This window comes from Bombus impatiens, unplaced genomic scaffold (genome assembly GCF_000188095.3).
Source record: "Bombus impatiens unplaced genomic scaffold, BIMP_2.2 scf_0930, whole genome shotgun sequence".
Lineage (NCBI taxonomy): Eukaryota > Metazoa > Arthropoda > Insecta > Hymenoptera > Apidae > Bombus > Bombus impatiens.
In genome coordinates this window covers 1,006,286-1,020,444 of record NT_177349.1, presented here as the reverse complement: position 1 = coordinate 1,020,444, position 14,159 = coordinate 1,006,286, and the positions used below count along the sequence as shown (strand labels likewise).

General features: G+C 37.3%; 1 protein-coding gene across 11 annotated transcripts in view; it reads right to left on the bottom strand.

The window, feature by feature from the left end:
• The window catches only part of LOC100742198 (papilin), a 163,921-nt gene extending 153,205 nt beyond the window's left edge, over positions 1 to 10,716 (bottom strand). For 10 of the 11 annotated variants that reach the window (XM_033323386.1, XM_033323394.1, XM_033323389.1 and 7 more), the window contains exon 1: positions 7,699 to 7,852. In XM_033323386.1, coding sequence (XP_033179277.1) covers positions 7,699 to 7,721 — 23 coding nt within the window. In that variant the 5' untranslated portion in view covers positions 7,722 to 7,852. Of the gene's footprint in view, positions 1 to 7,698; positions 7,853 to 10,543 lie in introns of those variants that run through there. The other variant, XM_033323387.1, reaches the window with a different exon arrangement.
• Between the last annotated feature and the right edge of the window lie 3,443 nt (positions 10,717 to 14,159).

The window sequence follows — 14,159 nt, the reverse complement described above, 5'->3', positions numbered from 1 at the left end:
ATGAATTACCTTAATGAGCACTCGACGTTCATTTCGTTTACTGTGCAAGAATATAGGTGGCAATTACAGACAACGTGCACACATGTGTGACTACTAAAGGGACGTTTGGTCGGCTGCATCAAAGAAACGTGCAGTCCCTCTTATTAATTCATGCTAATCGCCTACCCTCTAAAAGCGGTTCTCAATCATTCAAGGAACTCGGTTGTTCCAAGTATACGCATTAAGCATGGGGACGTTTATCATGAGAACGGAACGAAAAAATTTTATGCTGCATAAGATTAGACAGAGAAAAAATTCCATTTATCTAAATAAAAATTACAGCTTCGAGATCATTATCGGGATAAAAGGTTCCAATAAGTAATCACTGGTGTTAAAATGGAAATTTTGAATGAACATAAGAGACCATTTTAAACGATGCATTTTTATGCAGATTGTGGGACGAATTAGTTATTTTAGAGATAGGGCTTGGATAAATGTAATATTCATAAAGAAAAATGGTTCTCCGCTAGTTCCCTTCAAAAAAAAAAAAACATTATCGCTTTAAACGAATGATGAAACCAGTGAAATATATAATAGAATTATAGACTAAAACCTTTTGAATAAAACAATATACCAGCGGAAACAATACGAAATAAAAAGAAACCTTTTGAAAAAAACAAACATCAACTATTTCATAACTTTAAACTAATTGAAATGAGTCCGCAAAAGGCAAACATTTATAATGAAACAGTAGAACACCACTCATCTAAGCTTAATTTGTACCCACCACATCCTCATTTTGTAAACCGTCATATTCATCATTTACGTCCCTATCGTTTCTTCACGACACAAAGCCAAGACCTTCGGAAACAACCGAAATGTCATCTTCCATCCACATTCAAAATAATCGAAGCTACTCTGTTCCGAAACGATGCAATGTATTCGCTTAGTCTAGCAGAGGTAAACGTACTCTTCTCGACTCAAGAGATCAAAGCTACTATTTCGACAGCACTGTTCCGTGGGTAAAGTGTTCAACGCACGGAAAACAGTAATTTCACTTCGGCAAACAACAAGTTGCCTCGGCTACAATAAATAAACGGCAATACTTTCGAGTTGATCTCGCTAGCGACCGCGAATAAGGAGGCAGAGGAGGTGCATGCGTGTGCAGAACGAGAATCCGGTACCGAGGTTGCCGCCGTGCGTATTAACTTATGGAACAGAAATAACAGCTTTCCCCACGGGAGCCAAAATAACCCGGCGGAACACAGAATTGTCCGTGACTTACAAGTCTTTTTACTCGAGAGACCGCTTCCCAACTTGGGAATTCCGGGTCGATGCATATTCGAGGGCGCCTCCATTTGTTCCTCGTCGTCGTTGCCTGGTTATTTATTTCGACAACCCTTTACGGACACCCTGTCGCGAAGAGACAAAAGTTCGAAAGGCATAAGAGCCACCGATGAGAAAAGAGACCATGACTGGGACAGACACTTGTCCGTCGTTGGAGGCATTAAGATTAACCTTGACAGACATCGTTTTCTACGGGCGGAGGGACACAGTGGAAACGCGGCCTCGGCTAATCGTTTTAAATGGCTCCGAATCGGTTCTCACAGACGCGTTTAGCTTGTTCAATTTGTCGCGTGATTCTCGAGGGCGTGGAAGGACTGCGGCGCGAGTACGTAGTAGTTACGTATACGGTTTTAGAAAATTTTAGGACGATCGTTTGTTTGCGGGAGTATGTTCGCGTGGCTATCGATTAGGATCGAAACCATAGGAAGGGAAAATACGAATAATTCGAATCGTTTCATTCCTGAATTTTCAATGTTTCGATTATTTAAACTTTCAAACTTTCAATTTTCCAAATTCTTTCATTCTCAAATTTTCAGATCTTTCCATTTCCAAATGTAAACCAGAATTTTTTAAACTTTAAACTTTACTTCCTTCTTTATAGACACCGCTGTATCACAGAGATGCAATTAAACCGGATGTTACTTCTTTTCTGATGTTGCAACCAAAATCGAGATAAGGTAAGAACGAAGGTAAAGATCCAAGTATAGGTATAATAGCTTGTTGAAAGTTTTTACGAGTTCTAGGCTGAGTGTTAATTACAGTTCCTATCGAGATCTAAAGCTTCCAGAGGGTTTCTTCTCGGAACACCAATCTGGATTTTATTTTCTTTCGTTATGACGGTGGTCTTGTACAGTTGTACGCGGAGAACGAGCATCAACCGAACACGGCTCACTGGAATATTACGGAACAAAATGATTTCTCAACGTTGCTAGCGATATATATTCGTGTCATAAAGGGTACAAATGGAACGTGTGCAGGGAGACAGACCGATGATCCGAGTCAGGGCAGACATTTCTTCCGCGGATTCCCGAATGGGCTGATTGATGACGCCGTTAACGTGTATTAACGATATGATCTATTCGCAAGAAAAATCCTACGTCGAAATTCCAATTCGCGATTAAATAAACGCCGATTCCGATATGGATGAATAATCTGCTTAAATGAAGTGCGGAAATATTTTCACATGACTGCAATACTAGCTCTAATAAAACAGAAAATAAACTGTCGTGGAAATTCGTAAGTTCAACACGTTTGCCACTATTTACAGATTTATCTGTAATCGACGTTAACAATTGTAATAAATTGCAGAAACCAAAAGCCAATAAACATATTCGTTTTAATATAGCAATTTATGTGTGAAATCTACTTATCTCGCAAATAAATTATTCTTAGTCCCATCGAGCGTTAAACGAATACATATATTCGGTAACATGTATAACACGCATTCACGAAATTCACTCTAGATTCAAGTTAAATTTACATTTACACTCTGCCTCTGTCAGAAAATTCGCCGATATTAATAAATATCTAATAAAAACAAGTTTACAAGCAAATTTTGCAAAATTAAAATTCTAAAGTCATAAAAGCTGATTGGACGGTTTTAAAGGTCAATAATTAAGAATTCACTTGTCAATTCATTAATATAATTAACTAATAAATTGCGAGAGGATCTTGTTAGTCAATTATTGCAACTTAACAAAATCACCAGAGAGTATCCAAAAAAAATCAAACGCGAACTGTAGCCAGAGGGAGTCCCACGAATTCACTTTCGAAACCACTCGCGGGATAAGACACGTGGAATTAATCGCATCTCCTGTCGCACTTTCTTCCCTCCGTATTTTCTTTTTTTTCTCCTCCTCTTTCCTCATATTTCTTTTTTTCTTCTGTATCTTCTTTTCGTTTCGCGTCCGCAAGCTCCGATGGTTAATCTTGTGCTCGCCGCGAGCGTGACCCGAGCTGAATTTTAAATCTGACGTATTACACGCGTAGCTGGTGTACAGGAGTCGGAAGGACATCTACATAGAGGCAGGGAATTAGCATAAGCCATTGTCCTGCCAACGGCTCGACCAAGAGAATGGTACCTGAAAGCTCTACCAGCTACAATAACCCTTTATACAGTGCAGGTGGAGTACTGTTATAACCGTAAATCGTATGTAAACGTATCGTGAGCGCTTTTGCGATTCTATTCGGTTGGCCAGAGGAATTACGACTTGCCAATTAACCGATTAGATTATCGCCAGGGCCAGATATTGTCAACTCTCAATTATATGTGCGAAGGGATGTCTTGATAATACAGGCCAAGTGCGATAATCGTTCCTCCTATTATATGGGACCGAAATTGATTTAAACAATCGCGTAATCGAATGTAAAATATCGATCGTGGTTATTCCCATGTTGTTGAAATAGAAACTTTGCTGATTCTTGAAGGATATTACGAACAAATAAGTAAAGATTTCTAAAAGTTAAAAGAGAGAAGACACTCTCCTAGAAAAACTTATTTTGTATTAGTTATTTGATTCGTGGAATATTTATTTGATAATAAGTTATTGAAAAAATGTTTGGCTTAGAGAATGAACAAAGAAGGAAGACTGTAATTTTGTATCGATTAGTTATTTGATTCGCAGAACTCTTTAAGGGTAACGGAAATGAGTGGTCGAAGAAATCTTTGACTTAGAGAACGAAGCGAAAATAAAAATTGATATTGCGAGTGTTGATCGTTTGATTCGTAGAAGAATTCTTGCAGTTTGATGTGAATGGGTGGTTTAAAAAATCCTGAACTAAAAGAATGACCATACAATAAACAATAATTTTATATTAATTAATTATTTGATCAATAAATAAATTTAAAAAAACAGAGAGAATGGATGGTTAAACAAATACTTGGCTTAAGGAGTGAAGAGAAGATAGAAATTCGTTTTACCTTTCTTAATTATTGAATTCGTAAAAGAATGCTTGAAAATGAGGAGAATGGATGGTTCACGAAGTACTTGACTTAAAGAATGAGACAAGAAGAAAATTGATTTTATATAGGTTAGTTGGCTTATATGCTAGTTTATAGGTTGGTCTATGGATTGGAAGTAGACTGTAGTCTACTTCGTTATTAATATCGCGTGCAAGAGTACGTGGGAAGCTTCCTGTGATCTTAATTACTCTTTCGATTAAGTAAATACTGTTATATCAATCGTCATTGATTGCATAGACGCGTTCTACTAACATCCGCAGAACCTTCCAGTAAGTTTCAATCGTTCTTTTCGAAATATTAACGCGAATTATCAAGTATACGCAAAACTTGTGGTCTTCAAAGACTCATTGTCAGATAAATCCTGTACACTCCGTTTTAATTGGAAGACCACGTTAGACGTCAGGAATTTGCAATTGACGTAAGATATATTTTCTGTCTATATCGAAAGGAGGAAGCAAACAGTGGTGTACTAAAGAACGTGATTCATTCTATCTCATCCGGGATTTCAACTTTCCCGAACTTTGCTTCCAAGAAAAAGAGAAGAAGAAGCAAACGAAATATACAAAATTTCCTTATATAATGTTAGACCAACTTACTACGACAAAATAGCTTATAGCAACACACGAATGCTCGTAAAAATGCGACGGATGCATTTCCCTTGCTAACACGTGTCTGGACGAGAATAAAACTTTTATTAACGAAACAAAAATATTTTACTGAAATAAAGTAGAAGCAAGGGAAAGCATTTAGTATTTTTGTTTTCTATTTAACACTAGCACTACGTGAAAAAGAATTACGCAAACAGCCATTGCTCCTTTCTATATCCACGCCTTGTAATTGCGATATTTATGTAATTACGCTTGTGTAGTACGATCATCCTGAATATTCATTTTTATATATGTACTTCTTAATCCTTTAGTACTACGATCGATCAGTCACGCGATAAAATGTTTAATACATTGACATGGCAATTAAGTAGTAGTAATAACACATAGTACTTTACTGTATCTAGGTTAAGTAGATTAAATTACTATGTAAGTAGTGGGTAAGTGTCGTATGCAATTATATGACTACAGTGTTGCAACGAAGATGACACACAGACAACAACGAGTGATTTTAAACCAATTTTAAATAGCTGCTCATAGAATCTTAAAGCTAGAACTACCAGAATGGTGATCTGACAAAGCGATCAGTTCGTTATTTTTCATAGAAATTTTATAAATTTACAACAATGCGTTTTCTAGAATTTTCGTAAAAGTATATGAGCAAAAATCTATTTTTCTTCTTGGATTATATATTTTTTCGTACATCTTTCATCTTAATTTCTTTGTTCGTTTAAAAATTTAGTCTAATCAAAGATTTAATTGAAATTTGTAACCGCACATAAAATTAACATTACCAGAAATCGAAGAGAAATTAATTCTTAAGTGTGAAATTTGTCCAACTAACAATACAAGAAAATTCTAATAAGGTTTTTTCATGAGACATGTAGTAGGACGCGACAAGCCTCTTTATCTCCCTTGAAGGAAGAGAACTGCTTACAAAGAAACTATGAGCGAAAAAAGAGGAACTGTACGGCACATGACGCAACACACAAGCTTTGCTGGAGTGTTTTGACAAATGACGAACAGAGTTCTCGGGGAGAAGAGTGCACATGTCTTCGGTTCGCATCTCGAGGAACTCGCCAGAGGGTCTACCCTCTCATGGCATATGCGAATTGTGTGTCAGGAGGATCGTAAAAATCCGAGAACAGCCGGGGACCGAGGATTTTTCGATGAATTTTCACACGAGAAGGACCCAGCTATCGGCTCGTCCCCCCGTTCAATTAAGTTTCAACGCCGGAAACATGTGAACCTACTTTACGCTTTTAAAGTCATGCCTTATTCGGCTGAAAACCGGCGAGAAAAACCGCTTTGCAGCTTTCGATCGGCGATCCTCGATTAGCTGAAACTCCATCGAGCCGCGTTCTTTCCCCACTTTCGAAAATTGTCCGGTGTATTTTGTTCGAAGCGATTAGCGAATTAAATTTTTTGGGCGAATAGAGCAATCGAGGAAATACTTGAAAATTTCAAACATTTATTTTATGATCATAAAGGACAATTTTCTTGTAGAGCTTTTAGAATATCGATACGATAAGTTTTACTAATAATACATATTTGTAAAAGTAATCTTTTAAAGTAATTTTATTTGGATAATTTAGAGTAATCTGCTGGTTAAGAGAAAGAAATTGAGGTTCGTGGAATAAGAGAACTCTATTCAATAGAATAATACCTATACTAAATATTTAACTTGTGGATTGTAATATAGTCTTTAGAGAAATAATTTCTTTCAAGAAAAATACAATTATAATATTTGTATAGATAATCCTCTGATTGGAGAATTTCGAATAAAAGAGACTTTCCATACTTTCAAACATCAATTATAGAAACATTTCTAATATCTCCTATGAATCATCAAATGTCTATCTAGTTTGATACTTGAACTATTTCCTAATTTACTCTGATTAGTATGGCGCCGAACAGACAGCTTCTGACGACAATAAATTAACGCGAAATTTATATCGTTCAATCCGGCACAGGCAAATATGCATTGATGCATTATCTTCTTACTTGATGGACCATAACATCACTTACGAAAGCAGAAGCAACTGGGCTCGAAGGAAATGCGAAGGCAAGGTCGAAAAACCTGCGAAAAAAGTGGACAAATGCGACGTGCGGCCTCGTAATTATGTCACAATTGTACGCGGCGCGCGTATGTGGCGTAACACTCGGATAAGCGGAGTAATGAGACCGATAAAAATATGTAGTCCTTGTATTTTCAAAGTTTTTACGAGTTTCGTCGCTAATACAATACATCGTCAAATAATTGCCTGATGAGAGGATCTACGTCTCGAAGTTATCCCCAAATTCAAAATCGAAATATAAAGTTAATTCACTTACTCACTTACTTCAAGAATGATAATTCATTTGAACCACACTACATAATATTAATTAATATTCGACCAGCATAAACTCTAATGTGTCCTAACTATGAACATTCCATGAAATATTTCAAGGCAAAACGAAGAATATCAATACAATAATATTTACCCACCAACTACGTGCATCTGGTGGACATCATTTCCTATATAATAATATTTAATCATTGTAAACTCTAATCTGTCTTACGTCCTAACAATAAATTTCAAAGTCCTCCGTTTATACTCCAAGGAGAAACGAGGAAATTAAATATAACAATATTTATCCACCAACTATATGCACCTGATGGCCGTCATTTCCAACGATAATAATTAATATCCGATCACTAGAAACTCTAGTGTATCCTAACTATGGATAATAAATTTCAAAGTTCTTCATCTATGTTCCAAGGAAAAATGAAGAAAATAAATATAATAATATTTGTCCACTAACCACGTGCTCCTGATGGCCGTCATTCCCGCTGAAGATCGGCCGGACCCACGGCTTGGATACCGGAAAACCCCTCTCGACACTGGTATGAGAGCCGAAGGAACGACAACGCGCACCACCTCCGCGGACGGGAGTCGGCCACTGACTGAACGTGACTCTGATTCTCTGGAACCGGGAGGAGGCTGCGTCGACCGGTCAGGGACCACGAGCCTGCGGCCTTCTGACACTCAAGTCACCGTCAATTTCTCCCCCTTCGTTCTTTCTCTCGTTCCCTCACTCCTCTATCTTTTTCTCTTTCACCGAGCTGTTGCGTTTCGTTTACACTTTTCTTTTTTCCTCGATAAACAGACGATCCCTTTTACACTGATCAACGGAATTTGATTCTTTAGAAAACCGTCTGTGTGCTTGGTTACTTTCTTGCATGCTTTCTATTTGTCTCTAGTATCGAGATTCAAAGGTGTAATTCGAAGTAATGGTAGTTTCATTGGTGAAGTTTGGGATCGGCATCTTTTTGGGGATTACGGCGCAATAGATGATCCCAGACGTAATTGAATATACTTTGCACCGGTGTTTCTGTTTGAGGATTTTGTTAGTCCGTTTTTGCTAATCGTTCGCTAAATATGCTCACGAAATGGAGGAGATACGAGAGGTTCTAACAGATGGTTCGAACGCTATTTCATTTGCACGTTGCACTTTGGAAAGTTTCTGTTTCGTATAGACGAAAATTTTACTATTTTTAAATATGCTAACAAGCCAGTCATAGTGTTTAAATCAATCGAAGGCTCAACAAAAAAGCGTGCAAGCGTATTTTTTCGTTTTTCTCCTAAAAGCATGTTAAATAAGAAACGGTATACAATACATAGGTAACACTTATAATAATGTACAGGATTTATTCAGAAGTTTTCAAACGTTTATAAGAACGTATAACGATATGTTTTATATATAACGATATCAACTTTATTTATAATTTTTTCAAATTAAAGATTTTATCGCTTGTACAACATTTGCTTTTGACCTCTGCAATATTAATAGAAAATTTCGATGAACATCAGTCTATTTAGTTAATATATTTCATGCAATTTCTAAGAACCTAGTCCCAACCAACTAGCACGTTCTTCACACGAAACACCATTAATATTCATTCCTCATAGCAAACTATTAGATTGACCACGACAAAATTCGCATACTACGTCGATAGCTATCAACAATACCAATGATCTATGTTCATATAATATTTTTTGTTTGGTTATATTCATAAAATATACTGATAAAATATAGCTATTCCACTTTTGGACACTTTATATATACCATAAATTTTCGATATTTTACGTCAATACTTTCAAATCGTAAAACAAGAATATCGCCAATTTCTATACTGAAAATTCTCGATAATAACCGATAATACCATTGATATCTCTCTATTTCTCCCACATACGTGTTAAATATGACAAGCTGTAGAAAAATGAAGCAACACGGTTGTGACCCAGTGTGGAATAGTTCAAGGGCAAGTGGTCAGGAAGAGCAATGGATTCTGGAAATTCATTCAGCCGCTCATTCACTCTACTTGCGGACGTCTTAATGAAAAGTGAACCGGCGATTTACGAGCGATCGTTCGATGCGAATGTAGAAACGACCGATGAATAATGGAACGCGTGCTTCTTGGATAGCCCCCTTAGTAGTAACCAGCGACACGATTCCAACATGATGGGATACTCGAGCGACAGAAGAACAGAGATAGGCAAAGTCGATGACGGGGAGTAGCGAGACAGTTAATTAAATTTAACGGGGAGGTTATCACGTCACCAACGATCGTTTCTATGTAGGTATCATGGGCCAGCTTTTCGCGATTCTAGCTGGATTCTATTCTCGATCGTCGAACGAGAGAAGCGTACGACGTGTCTCACGCTTGAAAGAAGCTCGAAACGACAAGAAAGTTTTAACGACAAGATTTAATAGCTATGGGACAGGCGGTAAATCGTTTTAACAACCTATGTGCACAGAACCAATTGTTCTTCCGCCGTTCCTTTCCCAGTTTCTGCCCCGTTTTCTTTGTCCAACCCGGTTATTTCCAGTTTTCCTCGATGCCCGAGATGTTCTACTACTGTGAACGATTCGATTTTGATGCTTGAGAAACAACTACCTTAATCGCGCTGCATTTTATTCCCTCATCATGAAATTTATCCGGTATTTGAAAAGAAATCATGGATCTTTCGTAATGATTTTTCGATTTTTAATAATTCCGGAAATTAGGTTAATACATTTTTTTTTTTTTTTTAGTCAATTTATAGTATCGAATCCTATTCTTTCAGACTGTTCCTATGGTTATGAAAGACAATTCCGAGGATTTCTTTTTCGATGCTGCTTTTTCTTTCGAATCTAAATATTTAGGTCCTACGATTTTATGAAATTTGTACTAATTAATGTATTTATAACATTGTAATAATCTATTTTTTCAAACCTGTATGGTATACTCCTGCAAACTACCTACTATTCTATTTTTCAATGTGAATTACCATATCCACGTTTTCCAATAATCTTATATATATGTAGTTTTTTTTCGCGCTCAATACATAATACCTTAACCATAACATTTACTGGGAACACTAACGAACGAAACGTCGGATGTAAAACCCTTCTTCACTAAATAGTCCCAAAATTACCAAATCGTTCAAATTCAAGTTTCCACTGTAACACAAATACATACACTCTCTCACCACCGATCGATCAATCATGCAAAACACGAAGCAAGATACAAGCCCTTCGACCATCGAACGTTCCGTTCGCCAGAATCTCGAGACGAATATTCACGGAAGAGAAAAACGACGTAAGTCGATCCATTAGGACTAACCGTGTGCTTCGACGGCGCATCGTGGCGGATGACAGTTCCCCGTCCAGCGGGAATCCTTCGACAAGAAGCCTCCTCCTCTCTTATCCGGTTAATTCACGTTAAGACCGGCACCAAGTGAAATCCTTGCGAAAGGACGCGCGCGTGGAACTCACGAGAGAAAACTGACCGAAAGAAGCGCGGTACACGAACAGAGTACCGACCCCCGATACCGAGCTGCTCTCTCGGTTCAAGTCGAGAAGGAAAGAGAAAGAGCAGAACGTACGAAGAGAAAGAGAGAAAGACTTACGAGAGACGCATGGAGAGAGGAAGGCAGATAGAAGGTTGGCGGCAGAAATGGTCGTAGAAGGGGCGGGAGGGACGAGAAACAGCGACAGGGTGGAGGACCAAAAGAGAAGAGAATAGTTGGAGGGTGGGAGAGAGGGTCTGGTGGGGACTTCTTACTCATTCATACTCAAACGCCCCCGCAAAATTGCAAGTACCGTAAAGACGGTGCTTCTTCTCCACGCTCGAACTGCCAGCTATACGCCGCTTGATTAACGAATTCGATGCACTCGGTTTGATCTTGCTCGAAAGATTGGATGGCGAAAGTTTCGGACGAATGCGGTGATTCATGAATAGAAGATTTTTGTTCGGCTTTCTTGGATGTTTTTCTATGAATTGGATTTTCAACCGGTTTGAAAATGAAAGCCTTGATAAGTAAGGGTGACCGATGTTTGAGAGATTTTTGTTTGTGGTGTGTTTGGGTACGATTTTAATTTCTGGTTGGAACACTTCTGGAGATTTATGAGTATTCTGTATGAATGAGTACATGAATGAACTGATCGGTATAAATGCAACCGAGTTACACGTCGTGTTATAATAACATTGTAATAAAGAGGTTAAATAAACGATATAGAGTTCAGCGATAAGATAGAGCGATTTGTCTTTAGATCGTGCTATCAGTTGCGTTATAGATTAAATATAAAAATTAAATGAAAATATCGAATAATGTACATAAATAATGTATTGTTCTAGAATTACGTATATTTCGATCTTTGTGTATCTTATTTAATATTTACTTGTTTTGGAAAATCAATAACATAGTGACGTAAAATATTCGATTGTCGCTTCAGAATTTTAATCTTCAATTAATCAAATTACAAACGTTGTCACGAAGCTGACATAATCTGACAACCAGAGAAGATGAATCATCTCTTGGATAATTTTTTTTTGTATAAGTGACATATTTGATACCATAATTCCATCTGGAAGAAATAAAATGGATTTATCTAAAATTTATAATTATCGAAATTTCTCGTTAAAATGTGACCTGGATAGAATAAAATTTTACCTGATTCAGTATAGATGCAATCAGAAAGTGATCCTAAGTTTTTCACCTGTACGTTATCCTAACGATATATGGCAATATTACTCTTACCCCAATCGCCATCCTACGGGCCTCCTGTATATTTTCCGTGGTAACGGGCAACGAGGTCACCCTTAAGCCGCAAATAGTTCATGCAAAGTAATCAAACAAGTTGTTACGATGTTGCAAAAAAAGGAAAACGTTAGCGTAACGTAATTAGAAGCGTGCCTCTTGTCGGTGCTATCGGGCGTGAATCTCATTTCGACTCGGACGCGACGTCGCGCGAAATTCGACGGACGCGATTAGCGGACGAACGTTAACGTCCGTTTGTTAATTAATGCGCGTGGTATGGTCGCACGAACAATACGCTCGTCGAACCCGCCAATTCAATTTCGACAAGCCGGATTAACGCGTCAGGATGAATCGGCGCCGGCGCTCGATCACGGCGTCAACACGTGCCTTTTATTAATCACCCTCCGATTTTGTTAATTATCCCCTATTACCGAATCGCCGCGATCGAAATAATCGGGCCAACATCGATCACACCTACGCCACTCTGCGTGGGCTTAAGACGAAATGGGCTCGCGATTGATATCAATTTTTTTATATTTATGACATAAATTTATAATTAATTCCTCTTTGGAAATTACAAGAAAATTTATTGATATTTTATTCTAGTTTACCACGTGTGTAACCAAGATCAGAAAGCAAGCCGCTTTTCAATTTCAAAGCTTTTCAATTATTTTTGCTGTGTATATCTGATTGTGTATCAGGTTCAAGGATATACATGTCCTTTAAGCCTAAACGTGTATAAGTTTTGAGCTAATGATATCGATATGGACGAGAGTGATTGAAGCGCGAAGTTTAGATTACAGCGCTAATATAATGAGTGAAATTATGTATTTTTTTTTAGTGATAATATCTGTGAATGATTAACATTTATTGACAGTTATGCGTATCTCGATATCGATATTTGTAATAATCATCGATACAGTTTAATCGTCACTGCGAAAGATTTATATTTCGAAACTGTGAAAGAAGGCATGGAGTTATGCGAATGTTGTTGACAATTATATGATAATATTTGTCGTTGGTAATCGACATTAATGAAATTGATTTGGCGTGTATCTTACTTTTTGTATTATTATATTTTTGTCGATATTCCATTCTTTAATTTTGTTTTGTTCTGTACTGTGAATACGTATTATACACGCGTGATATTAAATATATTGTAAATATTGTTACAGATTAGTACTTATTTAAATATTATGCATTTTTACAATCGCATTCTGTACCTCCTCGTTCATTTAAGAGATTAATTCTAACATAAAAAACAAAAGAAATATAAACTTGAAAAGCAAATCTCGTTACTTCTCGGAAGCTATCGCCGCTTATCAATATTTGCCGACAATTATTGACTTTGTTCAATGTCTGTCGACGATTTCAAGATGAATTCAATCTAATATAATTTAAAGTTCCAATATTAAAACACAAAAACGTATAAAACATCAATGATACTTTATACATGGAAACACTGATAATTTCCAATAAAAATATGTAATAAAGAAAATACAATAGAAACCTAATTATTTTTCTACAAGTTCATTCTTCGAACATTCATTAGCTTTGCACATCCATCGAATGATGCTATCCGATCACTGATCGAAGATCGATAACGTTTACATTTCCGCCGTTGTAAACGCGAATCCCTTTGCCAGACGCCACCTGTTATACCATTCGCGAAATTACGAGATTGAGATTATTAGCGATTCAGCCGTCGAAAATTCGCTATGTGCCGCGGTTTGACCCCTCCCTAACCGATCCCTCATTGACGAATTGACCCCGATGACAAATCGCGTCGCACGTGTGACTAACTGATAGCGGCGCGAGTTTCTGTAATCCCCGCGATCCTAAAGCCACTGGTGGCCGATTAGCGAACGCGATTGCGTTCAGTTAATTAGTGCGTACAGATTGTCAGCCTGCAGTCAGGATTTCCTCTCTCTATCCCAAATCTCCTGGTTCTATTGATTTTCCTGCAGCTCTATATATTCGTATTTTTATCAACGACGATGGAAACGAAAATTAAGATTAACGGTTCCGGCTTCAAATCTCTAATTTGCTAGTCGTGATTTTTGATGGAACAACAATGTTTTTTGAACAGCTATTTTCAATTACTGTTCGTATAGAAAATTTGATCACGGAAATATTTAAGCAAAATAATTATCTAGTTCAGTGTGATAAAAATCGTATTATAATGGTTTGTCGCCGTAC